Below are 21,278 nucleotides of genomic sequence, written 5' to 3' on the forward strand. Positions count from 1 at the left end.
AAAAATCATCCGTAAAAAAGGACGTCGGACGTGAAATATTAACGATGACGCTTCGGGGTCGGGCGACCGATTCGGTCCGGGCGCGGACGGGCTCAGGGAGGAAGACGTCAGGGAGGAAGACCCGAGCGGAGGACGCGGTGAAAGAGGACGCCGGGGGAGCTGGGACGGAGGCGATGGAGTGGCCGTGGCCCGAAGAAGAAGGAGGCCGAGCGTCAGGGGTTTTATTCCGAGTCTCTAAAAAGCGCGTGGAAAAAGAGGCCTCGTCGTCGTCGGCGAGGATCGGGACGCCGCGTTCTAGAAGGGCGGAGGAGTCCCTTGGAAGTCCCCGGACGCGTCCGCGTCCCTGATCCACACGAATCCCAGCTGCGTGCCAAAGTGGGCGCCGTCCCGCACGTGGGAGAAGAAGTCTCGCGGGTGGCAGGACGTGCAGGGCGCCACGCCGGGGTCGTCGGCGATGTGATGGGCCGGGATGCCCGCCTCCTCCAGTTGCAGCCTGCGGGAGGGCGGGGGACGCTCGGCGTCAAGGCGGGAGGGGGGGGCGGCGGAGCGAGGAGCGGCCGGGGAGCGGATGCCACCTGTTGGCCAGGCGCAAGTCCACGTTGGGCCTGCGCCCGGGCCGGCGCCGGACGCAGGCCGGGCGGAAGCGGGCGGCCTGCTCGGGCTCCAGCGAGAAGCAGCACGGACCCACGGAGGGGCCCAGGACCGCCAGGATGTCGGCGCGCCGGCAACCCAGCCGCTCGGTCATGGCCGACACGGCGGCGGCGGCCACGCCCAGCAGGGTCCCTCTCCAGCCTGAAAGCGGCGGCAAAGTCAAAGGGCCCGGGACGGGGTCGCTGCGACGGGCCCACCTGCGTGAGCGACTCCGACCGCCCCGGCCACGGGATCGGCGAAGAGCACGGGGACGCAGTCGGCGCCCGGCGCCGCCAGGACGGGCCCCGGCCGGTCCGTCACCGCCGCGTCGTAGCGCTCCGGCTCGGCGCTCCCCAGCACCCACACGCCGGCGGAATGGCCCACCTGCGTCGGGCGGACCGCCTGTCGGGCGGGGGGCGCGAGGGGGCCGGAGCCGGGCAAAGCCGGAAACCCACCTTGAGCACGTGCAGCGGGCGCGGGTGGAAGCCGGCGCCCAGCGCCAGCCGCCGCCGGTTCTCGCCGACCACGGCCGGCGAGTCCCGCCTCCGGGGGCTGCTGACCAGGTTGAGCGAGGACAGGGTGGGCGCAGCGCGACACGCCTCCGCCGCGCGTGCTGAAGCCGTGGCCGAAGCGGCCTGCGGGCGGGGACGCGGCAAAACGGAGCGTCGGTCTCGGTCGCCGGAAAAGCGCGAGTAGGGGCGCGTAGCCTCCGCCGGCCCCTAGGGGGCGCGCGGCCTCGAATCCCCCACAAGGCGCGCACGATGGACTTTGGGCTCACCCGGGATCAGCGGCGACGTCAGCAGGCGGACGGCCCCGCCCACCGACGGAAGCGCTCGCAGCATGGCGGCGACCTCGACCTCGACCTCGACCTCGACCTCGACCTCGACCTCGACCTCGGCCCCGGCCCCGGCCCCGGCCTCGGCCTCCCGCGGCCCGCCGGCGCCGCCTCCGCCGCAGCCCAGCCGGTACGTGAAGTCGTAGAGGGGCGTGAAGAGCTCGCGCCGGTAGGCTTGCAGGCGCGCGCGGCCCCGCGGGCTGGTGAGCACGCGCAGCGAGAGCGCGCCCGCCTCGTCCGCCGCCCGCTTGAGGCGGTAGGCGCAGGCGGCCGTGGCGCGCCACTCGGCCAGCACGCGCCCTCCGCCGGCGCCCCCCCCCCACCAGCCCAGCGCCGCCTCGGCCTCCGGGGACGGCCCCCCCGCGGCCGCGCACAGCACCAGCAGGTGCGCGTCGCGCCTCTCCTCGCGCAGGAGCCGCTCGGTGCAGCCGCAGCGGCACGCGTGCGCCAGGTCCAGCAGCACCGCCGTCATCGCGCGTCCAGTGCGGCGCGAGTGCGGGTGCGGTGGTGCGCGTCGAGTCCGGCGCGGTCCAACCTTCCGCTTCCGCTTTTGCCGCGCGAACGGGAAGCGAGAGCGAGGGCGAGGGCGAGAGCGAGAGCGAGAGCGAGCGAGCCAGAGGCTCGAGGAGGGAAAGGGGCGTGAACAAGCTTGTTCCGAGTCGGAGTCCGGCTGGCCCCGGCGAGCCCACTACCCCAAAACGGCCTCCGCCGGAGCAGAAGTAGAACGTACGCTTCCAAATTCAGGCAGAGAGAAACTATCTCTTCGGTCCCGCGCGGATCTCAGCGCGGCATCTTTTGCCCTTTTTGCGCGGAACGCATAGAAACGAGCCGGTGAGCTTTTTCGAGCGCACGAATAACGAGACGAAGTGACAGTAAAGTAAATGACAGCCGATCCAAACGTGCGAAGAGATCGACGTCGCTCCTTATTTTTCCTCCTTTCGCTCCTTCCGTTTTCGTTCCCGAGCAATATTTTTGCCATCCTAGCTCCTAGTCCGCGTTACGATGGAAAGCGCAACTGATTCAAACGATCAGCTCGTTAGGAGGCCCTGGGGGAACTTGAGAATGATCCTAATCAGGTCCGTTTAGGAGAGAAAACCTGCAGGATGCCGGCCCTCGAGGACTGGAGTTTGACACCTGTGACGTACAGGGACGTAAGCGGACTCTGGGTTATGGGTGTCTCGCGAAATCCACAGCGACCGAGCAAAGTGTCGCTTCCTTTCATTCGGGCCGCGCGAACGATCGCTTCCGTTCGAACGACGGGGCGCGTGGGCCGGGGTTCGGATCGGAGAGCTTTCCCGCATCGGAGAGCTTTCCCGCCGCTCACCCGCCTTCGCCCGCGCTTCGCCCCCTCCCGAGTCGCGGGAGGACGGCCCGATCGCGCGCCCGCGGGGACGCGCGCGCGTGCGCGCGCTCTCCGCCGCTCGCTTCGCCTGCGCCGTCGCCATCTTCGTCCCGGCCGAGGTAAGACGCCTTCGGTGATGGATCTTTGTTTGCTTCGGGGCGAGGCGAGGGGGCGGGCGAGTCGCTCGCTCGTCCCGGGGACTCAAGTCGCCCGCCGGGGGCGGCCGCGAGAACCGTCGCGGTAGCCTCGCCGAAAGCGCGTCGCAGGGAGGGACGGAGCGAAGAAGGGAGGGGGGAGGCCGAAAAGGAAGGAGGCTGGACGGAAGGAAGCAAGCCGGGGGGGGGGGGCTGCAAACGGAAGAAAGGAAGCGAGCAGGCCAGGAGGCCAACGAGGAAGCCGTTGGGAAGCGAAGGGAAGGGAAGGGAAGGAGGGAAGGGAAGAAGCTATGTAGGAAGGAAGCCAAAAAGGAAGGGGGGGTGAGTACGGAAGCCATGAAGTAAAGGAAGAGGGGAAGGAAGGAAAGGAGGGAGGGAGGGAGGGAGGAAGCCAAAAGGGAAGGGAATAAGGAAGGGGGCTGCGTAGGAAGCAAGCCAAGAAGGAAGGAAAGGCGGGAGGGAGGAAGCGAAAAAGGAAGGGAATAAGGAAGGGGTGGAAGGAAGATAGCCAAGAAGGAAGGAAAGGCGGGAGGGAGGAAGCGAAAAAGGAAGGGAATAAGGAAGGGGTGGTAGGAAGATAGCCAAGAAGGAAGGAAAGGCGGGAGGAAGGAAGCGAAAAAGGAAGGGAATAAGGAAGGAGGGAGGAAGCAAGCCAAGAAGGAAGAAAAGGAGGGAGGGAGGAAGCCGAGAAGGCGGTCAAGGAAGCGAGCGAGGCGAGGAGAGGCAGCAAAGAGCCGAGGAAGGAAGGGATGGCGGGCTTCAGTCGCTGCTTTTCAATGGCCCGTGACCTTTGCCCCCCCCCCCTCCCCAAAACAAAACGTTGTGCGCCTCCTGCTGAGTGCGTCCCGCTTTTTGCTTCTCTTTTCACTCATTTGTTGGGCCGCTGTGGCGCGCGTGCGTGCGTGTTGACGAGTGCCCCCCCCCCCCTCCCCCCCGGCCGCCGAGCAAGCGGCAACACAATGCGGCCGACCTTTTCGTCGTCCGCGTCAATCGGCAGGGCCTTTTTCCGCTCCCCGCGCTGTCGCCGGCATCCATCTTGTTCCTTTTTTTTTGTTTTGTTTTTTTCGCGGCGGAGCCTCCCCCGCCTCACATCTTGATCCATGCGCCTCATTGTGCGCGGCGGCACTGACGGATGGAGCGAGCCTCGAGCCGCGAGCCCGCCTCTCCATCACGGCGCGCGTGCGTGTGAGAGAGGGGAGGAGAGGAAGAGGGAGGGGAAGAGGGAGAGGAAGAGGGAGAGCTGCGCTTGCGATGCGGAAGAGGATGGCGTGATGACCTCATGGGAATCTGACGGACAAGGACAAAAGTATTGGGACGAATGAGATGAAGCAGAGAGATGCGATCCGACGCGCCGGCGCTCTTTGGCCCGTAATTCAGCGGAATAGCGCACGCGCTCGCCCCCCTCGCCTCCCCCGCGCAGCTGTCACGGGCCGAGATGAACGGCGAGGCGGCGGAGCGCGGCGCGGCGCGGCGCCTCTTGAAGCTAATGCTCGGCGACGGGAACAGCGGCGCGCCGCTTCCGCCCGTCAGCCGCCTCGCTCGCTCGTCAAGCGCAGCCCTCCCGCGCCCTCCCTCCCTCCCTCCCTCCCGCGTCCGTGTTCGCCGTACGGCGGGGACCTCCTGCGCTCGCGGGCCCCGCCTCCAGCTTTCGGGGGTCAAGGCTCGCTCCCTGCGGGGTTTGGGCCAAGCGTCGGTGGGATCGAGCCCTGCCGCCGCCTTACTGTTGCCCATTCCGGAGGGAGGAATCTCCCGCGGAGGGGGCGCCGTCGCGTTCCCCGCCGCGTGAAAGGGCTGCGTCCGCCCGGGCCCGCCGGGCCCGCCCGGGCCCCCGGGGCCCCGTCCCGCATTTCGAGCGCCTTCGGCAAACCTCCGGCGCTCGCGGCCGCGGGGCTAATCGCTGTCCAATCTCACGCTTGGGCGACTTTTCCTTCCCTTGGGCTAACCCGCCTTCTCCTTCTCCTCCTCCTCCTCCTCCTCCTCCTCCTCCTCCTCCTCCTCCTCCTCCTCGCATCGAGCGCGGCGAGGCGTTGATCGGCCGACGCCATGACATCACACGCAGGTAGGTTCCTTTTCCTTTTTGCCGCGCGTTGACCTCCGGCGCTCGGCCGCTCGCCGCTCCGGTTCGGTCGCTCGATGCGCGGCGACGGCGGAGGTCCGGCCCGGCGCCCGGGAAAGGCCGCGTGTCGGCCCGCCGCTCCTATTGTCACGGAACGCCCTCCCCGGCGCGGCTTTTCGCGCTCTTTTTTCAGCGTGTTAGCGGCGCCGACTTCATTCGGCAGGCTTCCGACGGGCGCCGAGCTCATGAATATTCAGCGCCGCTAACGAGGCCCCTCCCGAGCCGTCGCCGCCTCGCCGCACGTGTCAAAGCCGGCTAATTGGACGGGAAGGAGGAGAGGAAGGCGCCGGCTCCGAGGCCCGGGTGGCGCTAGGGAGAAAGGCGGCAGAGGCCCGCGGACCTTTCGGCCGGACGGCCGCAAGGGCTCGGAAAATTGGAGTAACGGCCCCATGTATTGAATTAGTTCTCGAGCTGACCTCTGCAACCCAAAGTTCCCTGAAAACTTGGATTTGAAACGGCCTCCTCCGCGGTCGGCGGAGATGAGGCGGCCGCGTTCCTCTCCCGCCGCCTAATTGAGCCGCCGGGGTTATCGGCCGGAGGTGCCGACGGAGCCCCCGCACCCCCGCTGGCGTTTTGCGGCCGGCTCGTCGTCATTAGCGGCGTTCCTCCCGCCGATCCCTCCGGGCCTCCTCGTTTATCTTCCCTCCGCCGCCCGTCGTCGCGCCTGTCGGGCGGCCTCGCGTTTATCTTGCCTTTTGCCCCCGCCGTTTTCCCGCCTTATCTGGGCTCGGGCCATTTTTCTCGCGGCGCCGGCCGGCGGGCCGAGCCTCATCTCGCGCAAAAGGCCCTTTGCGCATCCTTCGGGTCCAAAAAACGTCAGCCTTTTCCATCCGGTGCCGAAAAAGCTCGGAACGGTAATCCGACCGTGCCAAAGGAGGGGACGAGCGCGCCGAAAACGAGCCTCACGTATACGTAGATGCCGTATGCGCGCGGTCCGCACGTGCAGGCGCGTCTGTCTTTGACACGTAGTCCTTTGCGTTTGCACCGGTCGCCTTCCCTTGGGACAGCCTCGGCGCCGACGCCCGTCCCCAAGGAGATCGTCCGCCGCAAGGGCTGCACGCTCTTCCCGCAGAATCCGAGTAAGGCCGGTCCGGAGCGCCGCGTCTCAAAGGAGCGCCGGAGCTCTTTGGGTTTGCCGATAACGCGTAGACGGCGGCGACGCCCGCGTGCCGCAGACCTGCCCCCGCCGTCCACCCGGCCGCGCCCCCCCGGCTGCAAGACCGTCTTCGTGGGCGGGCTCCCGGAGAACGCCGGAGACGACGTCATCAGGGAAGTCTTCGCCCCCTGCGGTGACATCGTGGCCCTGCGCAAGAGCAAGAAGAACTTTTGCCACATCCGCTTCAGCCGCGAGTTCATGGTGGACCGAGCGCTCCGCCTGTCAGGTGACTCCCGCGCGCGTGAGCGCCCCTGCCCCGTCCCCAAAGGGGAGCGTCGGGGTCGAACCTCGGCGCCAACTCGCTTTCGATCGAGCGGCTAGAAAGTGGGGCTGAAGGACAGAGTCGGGGCTAAGGAGTTGCGCCGCACGAGGCGGCGGGCGGGCGGGTCCTTGCTATTCTAGCTTTCTAGAGGACTAGAGCGGAGGCGGCCAGGCGCCCTGGAATAGCTCCTTTCTCAAAGGCGGCAAGAAACAAAGGGGCGGCCGCGCGGGCGGGCGGGTCCTTGCTATTCTAGCTTTCTAGAGGACTAGAACGGAGGCGGCCAGGCGCCCTGGAGTAGCTCTTTTCTCAAAGGTGGCAAGAAACAGAGGGGCGGCCGCGCCCATCTTTGCGCGCCTTTTTCGCCTTGGTTTGCCTTCAAAACGAAGCTTGAGAAAGCACCCTCAGTTGCTTCTCTTGGTTGAGAAAAGGCCCACCCGTGCGGCGGAAACGTATCGAATCCCCCCGTCCTCGGAGCAGAGATAACAGGGCGTCACGCCGCGGGTGTTTTTCAGGCTACCGGCTTCGTCTGGGCTCCGGCGCGGACAAAAGGGACTCGGGCAAGATCCACGTGGACTTCGCCCAGGCTCGAGACGACCTGTACGAATGGGAGTGCAAACAGAGGCTGCTGGAGCGAGAAAGGCGCCCGGAGGGGGAGGACGCTCTCCTGCGGGGGGACGGGGCGCCGAGCCCCCGGACGCCGGACTCGCCGCCTCTCATGCCGCCCTTCTCGGAGGGCGAGGCGGCCTCCTTGGCCGAGTGCCTGAAAGGTGAGCCGGCGCCTCGGCGGGACCGTCCGCGTCGTAGTTGCGGGGCCGCCGAATCGGCCGTCCGAGGAGCTGGCCCAGACAGCGACTGGCGCGGGACCGACCGGAAGATCTCTTTGCCCTCGAGGAAATGCGGCGCGGGCGGGCCTGCGCATGTTGTGCTTTGTGCGCCGCGTTGTAAGGCCGTGCTAATCGCCGCTTTTCGAGCTGCGACGAGGCGGCGCGCGCCGTAAAGGCTTCTACGATGCCGGCTCCGCCTCGCTGCTCCTATTGTCATTGAAATGCGGCGGGGGAGGGCGGGGGAGGGCTGCCTGACGGGAGCATAAATAAGCGGCGCCTGCACGGGCCCCGTTCCGGGCCCCCTTTCGGGCCCCGTTGGACTCCCGTGAGGATCCGGCCCGGCTCCGGAACGGACAAAAGGCAAATAAAAGTCAGCACTCTGCCCTCGCGTCTTTCCCGACAGACAAGCATCGCTTCAGCTGGGCCGCCTCGGTGCTGTTGTGGTGGCTGGACGGCGGCCACGTCACCCGCGCCGGCGCCAACCACGTCTATGCGCTGATCCAGAGCGCCAACGCGCACGCCGGCCGACTGCGCCGCGAGGCCGCGCAGCAACGCGGGGCGCTGCGCAAAGCCCGGGCCGCCTTCCGCTGCGCCATGGCCGCCATACTTGTGCAGAGTAAGAGCACGCACGCATAGCAAAGAAAAACCGCACACACGCACGCACGCACGCACGCACGCACGCACGCACGGTGGAGAGTTTGCGGAAAGAGAGAGGCTTGACGTCCCAGACGTTCAAACGCCCTCAGCAAACTAAGAAAGTCTCCGGCGCGGAACGCGGGCGGACCTCGCGCGTCCCCCGGCCGCCAGTCCTAACGCGCGCACGGGAAGTGCGCGCACGTAAGTACGCAAGGTACGCGCGCGAGGACGGCCGTCCCTCGCAGAGCCCGGTAAAAGGATTGTGGATGTGTCGCCCCCTCCCCGTGTCCGCCGCCCAAGTGGAGCAGGTCTCGTCCGTCCTGCTGGCGTCGGGCCGACAAAAGTCTCGGGACCGCTTCTCCAAAGCTCAGCGCAAGAACATTGACCTGTGGACCAGGCAGTGTCAGGTTGGTACCCGGCCGGCCGGCTCGCCCGTCCCCGACACCCGCGGCCCCCGTTTCCCCGACCCCGCCTTTCCCCGCGTCCCCGACCCCCGTTCCCCCGGCAGTTCGACGGGCGGGCGCCGCCGACCACCTAAGCGAGGATGGGGACGTTAGTGACGAAAGCCACGACGGCGAAGAATGCGTCGAAGCCGGCGAAGACCAAAGCGGTGACGCCGAGGTGTTTGCAGGCGCGCGCCGGCGAGGTGTCGGGCCTGAGACGCGGGGCCGAGGAGGAGGACGAGGACGGAGACCGGGACGAGGGCGCCGGGGTTCCTTTCCGGAAGAGGACGAAGACGCTGCCCGACCGCGACGGCGAACCGCGTGCGCCGCCGGGCGCCGGGGCGTGGCCCCGTTTGGCTTCGGGGCACCCGAGCGAGGAGGCGGAGCGGCCGCCGGGGGAGGCTTCGCCCCGACTCGCGCCGGCGGAGCAGGTAGGCCGCGCCGCGGTCCCGGCCGCCCGCACGCCGGCCGCCTCCGCCCGCCCTCTCGTCGGCAGCGCGCGCGTGAGGCGTGGAGCCCGCGGGAGGAGCTGGCCGGCGAGGAGGCGGAGCCGCGGCGGGCCGAGGACGCCTCCCGCCCGCTCGGCGGCGAGAAGGTCAGAGCCCGACCCGGCGATCCGGCCGCGCCAGCCGGGGAGTGACGTGCGCGCCCCGCAGGTCAACGGCGTTTTGCGGCGGAGCTGCGCGGGCGGGGGCCCGGGAGGCGGGGGCCCGGGAGGCGGCCCGGAGGGTGTCCCGCTGTCGCACGAGGAGGCTCTGCTCCTGGGTGAGGCGTACGCGAAGGACGTGCCCGGCGCCGCGCCGGCGTCATCCCCTCCGTTCTCCCTTCGGGGACGGCCGAACGCCGGCGGCGACCCTTAGCGTTCAAGGGGCCCTTTGGAGCCGGTTTCAGGAAAAGGAGGCGGCGTACCGAAGCGAGGTCCCAATCCGTCCGGAGGCCGTTCATTAAGAGCGGAGACCTTCCGAAGACGGCGGACGCTGACTTTGGGGGTCCGCAGAAAAGTCCACTTTTTTGGGGTTTTTTCGGGCCGGAGCCTGGGAAATCTGGTGGCCGGAGAGAATTTCCAGCGTAAAGTTGTGGGGTCCGACTGGCCTTCCCGGCGCCGCTCATATAACCGCCGGCCGCCGCCGCCATGGACGGGAATGGACGGGATGACGCAAAAGATGGGCTCGGATGGTTTGGGACTGAAGCAGATATGTGTACCGCGGCAATACTTTATACGTTATAAATCTCGGGCGCTCACATACATACACCTGCGGGGAAAGTCGGAAATTTGGTGCACTTCGCCCTCGTGCGTGAAATCTGGAGTGAAATGATGGGGAATGTGAAAAAGGGACGCAGCGGCAGTACGTTTGAAATGCGAAACGATGGCCGCCGTGTCTGTCGTAGCGCGGGAAAATGGGAAAGTGTCCGTAATCTTACACGCTGTCTCTTGAAGTGACTTCCCCAATGTGGCACAGCGGGGTAAAAATTGCCTTGAGACGTACATGCGATTGTTTGAACACTTGACAATGAGGCGCGCGCGCGCGTGTGTGCGTGCGTGTGTGTGTGCGCGTGTGTGTGTGTGCGCGCGCGGCACGCAGGCGTGATGTCGGCTTTCCTGCACGTGCATCCCTTCGGAGCCAACTCGGAGTACCTTTGCTCCTACGTGCACACGCTGGACCCGCAGGTGGGGCGCGCGCTCGCGACGGCGCGACAGCTTGACGACTGACGAGGCGACGGCGGCGCGCGTCTCAGGTGTCGGCGGGCCAGCTGGAGCGGCTGATGGCGCGCCTGCCGCTCATGTTCCGCCAGGAGCTGAGCGGCGTGGGCGCCTCGCTGGAGAAGCGCTGGAAGTTCTGCGGCTTCGACGGGCTGCGGGCCCTGAGCGGCCGAGGGGCGCGCCCCCGCGCCGGGCCTCCGTCCCACTTGAAATGAGAAGAGCCGAGAGCCGAGAAGAAAGCGAAGCGGCCGCCCCGCCCCGCCCCGCCCCGCCCCGTCCCGCATCGCCCCGCCCCGCCCCGCCAGGGAACGTTGAACGTCGCCCACCCGTGGAAAAGTTGAGCTCATCGGTGGATGACTGCTTGCCGTTTGGAACAAATGTCGTTTCGTGCCGTCTTTTGCTGTCGTTTTGCGAGGGGGGCGGAGGAATATCCGCTTTGATTTCTCGGACGCCGCGCTACGCCCTCCGGTCCGCTAGACGGCGCCCGCGTCGTCAAGCGCCATTCGAAGGCGAAGAAGAGCGCCGAGCGAGCGGCAGAGAGACACTTGTTCGTTCCGCCGCCCTTCCTCCGAACCAAGTTCGTGTCCGGACAATGTTAGGGCTGCAAAGGACTTGACGGCGACCCTCGAGGCCGAGGGTTAGGGTGCGCTTTTGTTTGTTCGCTCTCTCACTGAAATAAAAAGGTGCAAAACAACAAACGCCGATCGGGAAGACGATCTTGCAGAGTAGCGAATGCAGTTTGAAATAATCCTCCTCCCAAATGCCGGTTAAATGCACGCGTCCCATCATACGAGCGAGAGAGAGCGAAGAACGCTCGAAAAGAGTTTGAAAAGTACCAAGTTAGTCCGGGAGTAAGGAAGCGCTTTATTGACGGAACAAGTTGAGCGAAAAGCAGAGGTGCGTTCCTCTTGTGGCCGCAAGCGGGAATCCGAGCGAGGTTTTGCCTTGCTTTCCGATTGGACTTCGCCGCGCGATGACGGGCGGTTTACTTTTTCGGACCGCGGCATAAAATGGAGCCGGAATCAAGCCTAAATTGCTCGATCGTTGGAGCGCGGCGCGGGAGAAGCCAAGGGACGCTTTGGGGCTCGAGACGACTGGAAACAACATGTCGCGGAGGAGAACAATTCCAAACGTCGTCATTCCAAAGTGCCAACGCGAGCTCGTAGTCGAGGACGATTGTGTCGCACCTTCCAAAAAGACCCGACCGTTTTTTTTTTGCTGGCTTTTTCAAATGTTGCCAGCGTCATCTAAGCGAGTTTGTTGGGAAAGGGCGCCCCCTTGCGTCTGCCTCGGCGGCTCCCTTTCTCAACGCCGCGTTCGAACGCTTTTCCACACACAAAGTTCCGGACTGAAGGGCGAGCGAGTTTGCGATAAGATGCACTCGAACTTATCGGGGAGAGCGGAAATAAAGCTGCTGCTGTGCTATGCTCAAGGGGAGGAGGTGGCTTTCAACCCCCGACAGCCTCAACGCTTTGTGTTACTTTGGAAAAAGCCAAAATGGGTTTTTAGCGAACGCCCCTGCCTGGCGGCTAAAACGCGAGTGGCAAAAGGGGCGCCGTTTGGCCGCCCCGCTCGCTCCAAAACCGCCGCGGGTCTCCAGCCGCTTCTTTTGCTTTGGGGTGCGGGCCGGCCCCGAGGCCCAAGCGGGGTCTCGCGTCCGGCCTTTTCCGGCGCGGCGCCGCTCCCGTTCTTTCCCCTTCTTTCCCCTTCTTTCCCCTTCTTTCCCCTTCTTTCCCGTTCTCTCCCCTTCTTTCCCGTTCTGCCGCCTTGGGATCCGGTCTTCAAAGTGCTTCTTTGCCTTTGGACGCCGCGGGGGACTTGTTTTTCCCTCCCTTGGTTTTGGAAAGGCGTACGGCGCGACCTCGCCATCTTGGTCGCCCGTAATGACGCGGTCTGGACAAGTCTTCCCGATTCCGGAGTCCGGCCAATTCGAGAGGGCCCTCCGGGATGCTTCGGGGCAGTCGCGTGCCATTTTCGGGCCGCGGGGTCGGTCGGGCCAACGCGAAGTGTCTCACGCGGGCAAACGGGGGTCCCCCTCCCCCGGCGCACGCGTGCCGGCACTGGGATGTGGGGGGGGGGGGGGGTCTGAGATTACAGATAGGAGCAGCTGTCAGGTGGAACCCTTGCATAAAGATCCCCCCCCCCCCCCGCTCCCCACGGCGAGGCCCACCAATGGGACGCGAGCCCCGCCTGACGTCACGGGTGCATATAACCCCCCGGCTCGGCCGCCGGCCCCTCTGAGCAGGGTCAGCGTTCCGGGTCCGGACGCCAACAAAACTACTCGCCGCCCAGGGCCGGTAGTTTTGTTTCGGGGGACTTTCCATTCCTTGGAGGAACTTCCGAGCGGAGGCACAAAGGACGCCCGTCCCCGGACCTCTGTCCCCCCCACCCCCCCCACCCCCATCACCCAGGCCGGCGCCCTTGCGCTCACAAGTAAGTAAGCAAGTAGGTAAGCCGGCCCGACCCGCCCCGGTCCGGTCCGGCCCGGTCCGGTCCGACCGTTCGGTGCGGCGGGCGGCCCGTCGGGCGCGGCGGCTGACGCCCGCTTCCCAGAATAGATAGGGAGCGCGATGGCTTTTTAAGGGAATGGCTCAGCGCACATGCCTCCCGTCCGTCAAGCTGGGGTGCGGTGGGGGGGGGGGGGGGGGGGGGGGGGGGGGGGGGGGGGTTATTTTTAGCGCCCGGTGTCCTGCGCAAAGGCACATCCCATTTGGACGGGACGCGACAGCTGCGGCGCCGTTTATTTTGGTACGGAAAGGAGAGCTGTTTCCAAACTTGCGGACTTGGCTTCAGGCTCCTGGCAACTGTCCTTTCCAAACTTAGCTCTAGAAAGACTCGAGCGTCCGTGCAATCGTTTGCTTGTTTTCCTATTGGAGATGCGCAATGACAAACGTTTATTCAAACTGACAGCGAAAGAATAAAGCAGATGAATTCTATGTTTGAAAACTCAGCGGGGATTCTTCCTCCTCACGTGCTGCGGCGGAGTCCGGGCCAAAGGCGAGCGCCGTTATCTGTCCCGATAAACGGCAAAGGCCATCGCCTCGGGGCTATTTTAAGGGCGGGGAGCGAGGCGCTCCTCGTCGAACCGAGCTCGGGCCCCGAGGGCCGAACGTCCTGGCCGCTAGTCCGCCCGCGCGATCCGGGCTCGGCCCGGGCCCGTCGCCGCTAAACCGTCTTTACCGAGCGCGCTCGGAGGGGAAACCTACGCGGGAGCCGGCCCGTCCGCTTGAGACAAGCGCAAGACGGCGAGGTGATTTGCATCTTACCGCCACGCGCCAGACGCCTCCTGAGCGGGACACGGAAGCCCCGGTTTCTCCCGGCGTCTCGACCGCCGGGGGCGGAAAAGGCTATTTTCCATTTTCCGCTATTTTTCTATATTGCCGCGCTTGCCCGGAGGCCTCTCCCGTCTTGCGGGACCGAGTGGGATCCGAGCGATCGGCGTCGACCTCGCCATTTTCCGCAGCCGAGAGAGACGGAGCTCCGGAAGGAAGGCGCGCCGTAGGTCCGGAGGGTCGGCTCTCGGAAGGAGAGCTTGGCCGTCGGTTTAATTTAGCCGAGCCCCCCGCGCCCGCCGATCGGCGATCTCCCTCGGAACGACGACGGATCTTTCGCCATCTTTCAGGGAGCCGAGCAAGCCAGCATGTCGACGCAAGCGCCGACTTTCACGCAGCCGCTTCAGAGCGTGGTGGCACTTGAGGGTAGTGCCGCCTCGTTCCAGGCGCAAGTGAGCGGTAAGCCCCGGCCGGCGCCGGCGAAACTCGGGCCCGGGCGCCTCGTGACCCCGCTCGCCATCCGCCCGCCAGGCGCTCCGGCGCCCGAGGTGTCGTGGTTCCGCGACGGCCAGGTCCTCTCGACCGCGCCCGGCGTCCGTGTCTCGTTCAGCGACGGCCGCGCTGTTCTGAGCATCGACGCCGTGGCCCCGGAGCACGGCGGCAGGTATTCCGTCCGCGCCACCAACGGCGCCGGGCAGGCCACCAGCACCGCCGAACTTCTCGTCACAGGTGAGTCCCCGTGTGTTCGGCCCGGACGAGCGCGCTTCGGCGGACGCCGCCTCGTAACCGACGGCCGTCCCGCAGCCGAGGCGGCGCCGCCCAACTTCCTGCAGAGGCTCCAGAGCGCCTCGGTGCGGCAGGGCAGCCAGGTGCGACTGAGCGCGCAGGTGACGGGCATCCCGCCGCCCGCCGTCAAGTTCTACCGCGAGGGGGCCGAGATCCAGAGCTCGGCCGACTTCCGCATCCTGCGCGACGGCGACCGCTACAGCCTGCTGATCGCCGAGGCCTTCCCGGAAGACTCGGGCACCTACTCGGTGACGGCCAGCAACGCCAGCGGCCGCGCCACGTCCACCGCCGAGCTGCTCGTCCAGGGAGAGGAGGCCGTCCCCGCCAAGAAGACCAAGACGGTCGCGGTCGTCGCCGCGGGCTCCCGGTCCGCGGTCCGCAAGGTGAGCCCCGTCCCCTCGGCGCTTGAACTCCATTTCTGGGCGCGCCGCCTTTCGATCGGGCGGAAGCGAGCGCGCTTTGAGGTGTCCTCCTCTCTCGCCGCGAAGATGGAGAGTAGCTTCCAGACCGGCGTGATGGAGATGCAGGTGGAAAGCGAGGTGATGACTCAGCACTTGGCTCACAGGACCCCCCCGAGGGTCCCCCCGAAACCCACGTCCAGATCGCCGCCTTCCTACTTGAGCAAAGTGACCGGCGGGCGCCAACAGTCCCCGTCGCCCGTCCGTCACGTCAAGGGTCCCGCCCCCGCGCCCGTCAGGTAGGGCCCGCTCCCCAAACTTGGCCCCTTTGATGGAGCGTCCGGGTCGGCCTCGACGCGACCTTGACGGAAACCGCCCCGTCCGCAGATCCGTGTCGCCCTCCGCCCGACTGTCCGTCTCGCCCATCAGACCTGTCAAGTCGCCCGCGGTCGCGCGCAAACTGGTGAGCGACCCGGGCCTGGCGCGCGGCGCGGCGCGGCGCGGCCCGGCGCCCGGGGGCGTACCTCTGATGTTGCTCCGCGGTCGCAGGTGTCTGTGTCGCCGGAGGTCCCGCCCCCTTGGAAGCGGCAAGTCAGCTCGGGCGTCGCCGCCGTCACGCTGCAGGCGGAGCAGCAGATCGGCGTCGTCAGAGAGGTCGGCCTCCCCAAGGGAATCGCGTTGTCGCGCCCGGCCTATTGTGCTGTGTCCCAGCCAGCGAGAATTCCGGCGCGTTCGCCTCGTTCTCATTTCCGCTCACCAAAGAGTGTGCACACTTGTGCAAGCGCGTCATTACTGTTGCCCGCTTTTTTTTTTAAACCTCTCCGAAAGGTTACTTTTATTCGGCTTATACAAAAACGAAACATTGAAATCCTTTCGTTCGCTTGCGTCGCGTTCATCAGGCCGAGCAGCAAATCTCCCAGACGGGTCGCAGCGTCGCCGTGGCGACGGTGGTGGCCGCCGTGGATCAGGCCCGCGTCCGCCGGGGGCCGGCGGAACCCGCGGCCGAACAGGTAGCCGGATCGGCGCGTGGAGAAGAGTGCTTCCACCGGTGCGTTGGGATTTGCTCTCTCTCTAGAGCTTTGGAGGTTTGCGTCCGCAGGCGCAGGCCGGCGAGCAACCGGCGGCCGCGGAGGCCCTTCATGTGCCAGAGACGCCCAAGAGGGACGCCGTTGTGGTGGAGGTGAAGAAGCACATCGCCGCAGAGAAACCGCTGACAAAGCAGCCGCCCCAATCCGTCGCCGGCAAAGTCGAGACCGTCGAGACCGTCAAGACCGTCAAGACCGTCGAGACCGTCGAGACCGCGCAGGTCGGCCCGCCCGTTCAAGCGGCGCCGCGCGTCGCGGGTTCGCCGCGTAACTTGATCGGGTCCGTGGGCTCAGATGGCGTGGACGGCCACCTCCGCCCGGACGGATGCGGCCGCCCCCTCGGCCCCGCCTCCGCATTTCACCGTGGCCAAAGTGTCCATCCCGAAAACAGAAGTGACCCGCGAGGTAAGCGGGGCGGGGGGACGCCGCCGCCGCGCTCGCTCCCGCGTCGACTTTCGGTCTCGCAAAGGCGTAAGGGAAACGGCCGGTGGCCTGCCAGGGCCAGGGAACCCGCAGCGGAAACGTTGCCCCGGAATGACTCCGGGCCTGTCGCGGGCTAACCCCTTCATGCCGGGTGGGGGGCCAGCCGTGGCGCGTGCGGCTGACGGCTTGTTTCCGGGCCAGGTGTCGGTGTCGGTGTCGGGCTCGGCCATAGCCACCCTGCACAAGGAGTTGTCGTCGCCCTCCGCGACCAGAAAGGTCATCAAGCCCGTCCAGTCCCCCAGTCCGGTCCGCCGGAGCGCGACGATGGCGGCCGCCGAGGTGCGCGTGGCGCCGCCCTTCAAGACGTCCACCTATCAGACTCAGGTGGAGACGCGGGTGGTGGGGCTTCACGCTCAGGAGGAGTTCGAAGACTTGGAGCCTCAGGTTGGTGCCCCCACCCCAAAGCCGAAACTTCAGCCCTCCCTCAAACGACGAGTTGATCAATAAGCTTGAAAACGATCCTAACTGAATGGTCTGAATGGCGGCTCTCCGGGACGGCGCTTCGTCACCTCCCCTAGAAGCCTTTTGCGAACGAGCAAATGAGATAAAACGACTTTCGTTCCGCGCGTTGTTGTTTTTGGCTCAGGAGGCGGCGGCGGCGGCGCCCCCTAGTGACCAGCAGGAGGCGGCGGCGCCACCCACTCTGCTCGCGGTAAGTGCGGGAACCTCTCGGAACCAGGCCGACGTCTGCCGGTGAGCGTCGGTCGAGGGCCGGGGTCGGGTTGAAAACGGGCAAAGCGCCGTAGCCGGCCCCCTCAAATTTGTCGAATACGCGGGCGACCGGGGGTCGCCTCGAGCAGGCCCGCGTCTCGGCGTTTATCGAGCGCCGTCCGTCCCCTCAGGGCCTGAAGAACTCGACGGTGAGCGAAGGCGAGTCCGTGACCCTGGAGTGCCGGGTCGGCGGGCGGCCGGCCCCCGAGGTCACGTGGTTCCGAGAGGACTTCCAGCTGGAGAGCTCGGCGGACTTCCGGATCAGCTGCGAGGAGGGTCGCGCCCGGCTGCTGATCCGCGAGGCCTTCGCCGAGGACAGCGGACGCTTCACCTGCACGGCCGCCAACCGGGCCGGGACCGTCACCACTTCCTGCTACCTGCTGGTCAAAGGTGACCCCCCGAGCGGCTTCGACAAAACGGGGCGCCCTTCGTCTTCCCTCGTCGCTATGATTTTCCTCGCGTGCAATTGGACCGAGCGAGTTGGTCCGTTCGCTTGACGCGATTCGGAGACCGACCGGAAGACGGGCAAACGAGGCCATCTGGCGGCCGCAGTGCGACGGTGCAAAGGAAAACGGGATACAGTACCGTTAGCAACCCCGACGTGACGGCTTGCCGACGTGAAATGACTACATCGAAAGGCCACCACCATCCCGACTCAAAAATAACAGTCGGTTTGAGGGAATTCCTTCCTTCAGCCTAAGCCCGAGTAGCGCGTCGTTCGACTTAAAACAAACAAACAAACAAAGTAAAACATGTGACATCTCCAACGCAAGAAAAGCGCACCCGTTCCAACTCCTCAGAGCGCAAAGAAAAAACACGTCGGGAAGCGGCCTGCGGGGGGCGCACTCGGCCCTCACGGAATGATGGGCGGCCGGCCGGCCGCCGGCATTTCTCTTCCCCCAAACTTTATTCGACAGCAACGATGTACGCAAACAGTGCAGAACGCGGATGTCGAGTCCACTAGAACAATAATAGGAAAGCAAGAACGGGTAACATTAAGAAGACGGCGGGTAACGCAATCGTCGTAATATGCAAATAAGTACAATTACGTAAATACATTGCGCAAAGCAAATGTGCTTCAAAGAAAATCTTCCGCCATTCGGATGTATCACCGATAATACGTGCGGCATCCGGTCGTCGATTTCCAAATTTGAAACCGAAGCTTGACGACACATAGGGATCCCAGGCCAGTTTATCAGAATTCCACACGCAGGGGTGTATTATTATTATTATTATTATTATGTATTTATTTTTTTTTTACCGAGGCTTGGCTTTCACGCTCGAGCAAACGATTCGTCCAAGAGCTAGAAGTTCGGCCCCCAAACCGACGGGATGTCCAAGAGCTAGAAGTACGGCCCCCAAACCGACGGGATGTCGATTCACGACGAGCGCCCGTATGCTGTTTCTGCAGCGTGACACCTATCCCCAAAGAAACCTCTCACTTTCTTTCCGATTGGGCGTTTCCCAGGCAAAAGCCAAACTTTTTTTTCCGGTCTTCCGCTTAGTACGAATCGTTTCAGTCGGTAGCGCCGCAGGTGTGGAAACGCCATCCCTTTCGCAACAATTTGCGGCTCGCTCACATGACGGGAATGGAAATGCGTCAAGGCCTACAGTGCCAGCTCAAAGGCGCGGCGGAAGCCTTCGCTTCGTTATGGCGGCTAGGGATCCTCCTTCCCCGCTTTCAAATCACGGCCCGCAAAAGCCGGAGCGGGGTCGGGGCGGACGGCTCGGCCCGGCGAGCGGTCAAAGTGACCCGCGCGTCTCTCCCGTGTCCCGCAGTTTCCGAAGACGCCGAGAGCCGAGAGGAGACGGCGGACAAGACGTGAGCGCTCGCCGCCCGCGGGCTGGGCCGGGGCCGTCTGGAGCGCTTCGCCTCACCGCGAAACGCGCCGTCCCTCTCTCAGGGTCGCCGCCGAGGCGGAGACCGGCGAGGGCGCGGAGGCGGAGGCGGAGGCGGAGGCGGCCGCCCCTTTCTTCGTCTGCAAGCCCACCGTCCAGAAGCTGGTGGAGGGCGCCGCCGTGGCCTTCTGCTGCCAAGTGGGAGGGAACCCCAGACCTCACGTGGTCTGGAAGAAGAACGGCGTCCTCCTCACCACCGGATACAGGTGGAAACGCGCGTGGCTCGCCGCGCCGCGCCGGAGGGTCCGAAGCACGTTTGACCTTTGCTCCCGTTCAGATATAAAGTCAGCTACAAGAAAGAGACCGGCGAAAGCAAACTGGAGATCTCCATGACCTTCGCCGACGATGCCGGAGAATACTCCGTCTTTGCCAAGAACTCGCACGGGGAAGCCTCGGCCTCCATCAGCCTGCTGGAGGAAGGTAACGTCGGCCGGCCGCCGTCTCCCGCCGGCCGCGGCTGACCGGCGCCCTTTTCTTTGCCGCAGAGGAGTACGAAGCCTACGTGAGGCTGCACGACGCCTCCTATAGAACCCAAGTGACGACGGCCGCCGTCGCCGCGGCGGAGGAAGTCTCGTCTGCCGCGCTCGCGAGCGGCTACCAGACGCTGTACAAGAGGGGAGCCACCCCGATGAGCTTCGTCTCAGAAACGGTACCCCGCCCGCAATTTGGGCGCGCAAGCGCCATGCGACGTAGGGAAATCGTAGCGAAGTCGGGCCGGCGCGCGCTTCGATCGGAACCCCCGAGGACTACGGAGGACCGTTTAGAAAGGTTCGCGGGACAAAGGTGGAAAATACGCGGGCCGAAGCCGCGCCGAATGAGCGACGAGGCGCTAGGCCGACCGGCCGGGGCGGCGGCCCTCGGGCCGTCTTTGGTCTCGCGGGATTGCCCCGAAAGGAGCTCGTGAGACCCGGAGCGCGTCAAGAGTGAATTCGGACCCGCCACAGGTCGGGGCCGACCGCCGTAAACGTTCCGTCCCGTCGGCTCGCCGTTTCTCAGCCAAAACCTTCGCCCGGGCGCTCTCGCGGCCCGCTCCGAACGGCGAGAGGTCGGGCGCTCCCGCCTCGGGAACGGAACGCGGGTCTCTCGAGTCTCCTCGGCGGTGACTGAGCGCCGGCTGTTTTTCGCTCGTCCCGCCCGCAGGAGTTCCTCATTTCGGCCTTTGAAGAGCGCATCATCCAGGAGATCGAGATCCGCATCCTGAGGATCACGTACGCGGAACTGCTTCGGGAGGACGGCGAGCAGATGGTGAGCGCGCCGGAGCGCGAGGCCATGCCGCCCACTTTTGAAACGCTGGTGAAGAACTACCGCATCGTGGAGGGAATGGGCGTCACCTTCCATTGCAAGATGGCCGGCGCGCCTTTGCCCAAGGTGAGGAGGCGTCCGACCACGAGCTCTCCGCACGCCACGGCCAGCGGAATGTCCGTTCGTGCCCGCCGTGGCCGTCCCCCGTCCGGAAGAATTGGCGTGGTTGTAATTGCCCTCGCTCGCGCTTCGGACGCTTTGGATACGCGGCCCGGTTTTGAGACTGCTGAAGTCTTTGCCCTAACCCTAACCCTAAACCCTTTGCGGGTCCTCTCAGATCGCTTGGTACAAAGACGGTCAGCGCATCCGCGCCGGCGGACGCTACCAGGTGGAGGTGCTCGAGGACGGACACGCCAGCCTGCGACTGGCCGCCGTTCTGCCCGAGGACGAGGGCGTGTACACCGCCTTCGGCAGCAACGTGAGGGGGAACGCCGTCAGCTCCGGGAAGCTCTACGTGGAACCCTCCGGAAGCGCGTCCCCTCAGAGATACACGCCGCAGCCGGCCGTGCAACGGATCCAGTACGCGGAGCGCGCTTTTCACCAAATGCGCTAGGACTTTTGAGAGGTCCCGTCCTTTTGACCGCCATGATCTTTGCTCCGTCTTGCTCGCGCTCAGGTCCGAATCCCCCGCCCGCTCGCCGAGCCGCTCGCCGGGCCGCTCCTCCAGCCGCTCGCCCAGCCGCTCCCCCGGACGGTCCCCCGCCCGGAGGCTGGACGACACGGACGAGGCCCAGCTGGAGAGGCTCTACAAGCCCGTCTTTGTCATGAAGCCCACCTCGCTCAAATGCTCCGAGGGCCAAACCGCCAGATTTGACCTGAAGGTGGTGGGCAGACCCATGCCGGACACCTACTGGTTCCACAACGGTGAGCGGACGATGGCCGCCCTTCCGTCCTTTTGTACCCGGCCAGGCTTCCGTGTGGAAAACAACAACGATAGGCGGAATACGGGCCGAACCCTTCCTCTTGCCTAAAAAAACCGAAATACGAACGCGCAGAGTACAAAACCCTTTTGACCGTCGGTTATAGCCCCTACCGTACCCAGCCCGACGAAGAAAAAAACCCTCATTTGAAAAAGTTCTAATTCGCCATCTCTTTTCCGAAATCCGCGACGTCACCATCTCCATGTCCCGGGTCGCCAAGACCTCAATCACTCCGGATCTCAACCCGCCGCAGTTGAGTCGCGCCGCCTCTCGGCCTTCGTTAAAACATTTGGAGCTTACTTTGACCCGGAGAGTAAAACG

General features: G+C 65.4%; 3 protein-coding genes across 11 annotated transcripts in view; 2 read left to right on the forward strand and 1 right to left on the reverse strand.

Moving 5' to 3' along the window:
• Window positions 1-207: 207 nt before the first annotated feature.
• Window positions 208-4,940, reverse strand: lacc1 (laccase domain multifunctional purine nucleosidase 1). The gene is given in 6 exon segments (XM_088414709.1): window positions 208-493; window positions 576-792; window positions 849-1,014; window positions 1,086-1,220; window positions 1,222-1,265; window positions 1,409-4,940. Coding segments are annotated over 6 exon segments (1,290 nt in total). The 5' UTR covers window positions 1,938-4,940; the 3' UTR covers window positions 208-294.
• Window positions 1,200-10,799, forward strand: LOC148423285 (ecto-NOX disulfide-thiol exchanger 1-like). Of its 9 annotated transcripts, none has more exons than XM_088414701.1 (11): window positions 3,354-5,021; window positions 6,086-6,157; window positions 6,254-6,460; window positions 7,009-7,263; window positions 7,724-7,936; window positions 8,257-8,363; window positions 8,588-8,830; window positions 8,896-8,994; window positions 9,056-9,164; window positions 9,983-10,068; window positions 10,194-10,458. In XM_088414701.1, the coding sequence occupies exons 1-11, from the start codon at window positions 5,006-5,008 to the stop codon at window positions 10,314-10,316; spliced, it is 1,530 nt and encodes a 509-aa protein (XP_088270827.1). In that variant the 5' UTR covers window positions 3,354-5,005; the 3' UTR covers window positions 10,317-10,458. The 9 variants fall into 9 exon arrangements, 8 of the variants coding, with proteins under 8 accessions (XP_088270829.1, XP_088270823.1, XP_088270824.1 ...); XM_088414699.1 differs by having other exon boundaries at window positions 3,357-5,021; window positions 10,137-10,457; XM_088414697.1 differs by lacking the exons at window positions 8,257-8,363; window positions 8,896-8,994 and adding an exon at window positions 1,383-2,926 and having other exon boundaries at window positions 4,978-5,021; window positions 10,137-10,799.
• Window positions 10,800-12,323: 1,524 nt separating this feature from the next.
• Window positions 12,324-21,278, forward strand: part of LOC148423286 (titin-like) — a 39,928-nt gene continuing 30,973 nt past the window's right edge. The window contains exons 1-20 of the mRNA XM_088414991.1: window positions 12,324-12,534; window positions 13,724-13,832; window positions 13,905-14,102; window positions 14,178-14,542; window positions 14,648-14,856; window positions 14,945-15,020; window positions 15,107-15,211; window positions 15,457-15,567; window positions 15,657-15,863; window positions 15,937-16,047; window positions 16,267-16,509; window positions 16,712-16,777; window positions 16,968-17,226; window positions 18,616-18,658; window positions 18,741-18,941; window positions 19,013-19,155; window positions 19,221-19,384; window positions 19,876-20,103; window positions 20,315-20,556; window positions 20,654-20,901. Of these exons, the coding sequence (XP_088271117.1) occupies window positions 13,742-13,832; window positions 13,905-14,102; window positions 14,178-14,542; window positions 14,648-14,856; window positions 14,945-15,020; window positions 15,107-15,211; window positions 15,457-15,567; window positions 15,657-15,863; window positions 15,937-16,047; window positions 16,267-16,509; window positions 16,712-16,777; window positions 16,968-17,226; window positions 18,616-18,658; window positions 18,741-18,941; window positions 19,013-19,155; window positions 19,221-19,384; window positions 19,876-20,103; window positions 20,315-20,556; window positions 20,654-20,901 (3,310 nt within the window). The 5' untranslated portion in view covers window positions 12,324-12,534; window positions 13,724-13,741. The remainder of the gene's footprint in view (window positions 12,535-13,723; window positions 13,833-13,904; window positions 14,103-14,177; window positions 14,543-14,647; window positions 14,857-14,944; window positions 15,021-15,106; window positions 15,212-15,456; window positions 15,568-15,656; window positions 15,864-15,936; window positions 16,048-16,266; window positions 16,510-16,711; window positions 16,778-16,967; window positions 17,227-18,615; window positions 18,659-18,740; window positions 18,942-19,012; window positions 19,156-19,220; window positions 19,385-19,875; window positions 20,104-20,314; window positions 20,557-20,653; window positions 20,902-21,278) is intronic.

This window comes from Hippichthys cyanospilos, chromosome 5 (genome assembly GCF_059441005.1).
Source record: "Hippichthys cyanospilos isolate Australia breed blue-spotted pipefish chromosome 5, RoL_Hcya_1.0, whole genome shotgun sequence".
NCBI classification, from domain to species: Eukaryota; Metazoa; Chordata; class Actinopteri; order Syngnathiformes; family Syngnathidae; genus Hippichthys; species Hippichthys cyanospilos.

What these genes read in the sequence shown, in the direction of transcription:
- LOC148423285 (XM_088414697.1), top strand. An exon ending in CCGAGCGCTCCGCCTGTCAG is followed by an intron (nt 6,461 to 7,008) that starts GTGACTCCCGCG and finishes GGTGTTTTTCAG; the next exon opens with GCTACCGGCTTCGTCTGGGC. An exon ending in CGAGGAGGCTCTGCTCCTGG is followed by an intron (nt 9,165 to 9,982) that starts GTGAGGCGTACG and finishes CGCGGCACGCAG; the next exon opens with GCGTGATGTCGGCTTTCCTG.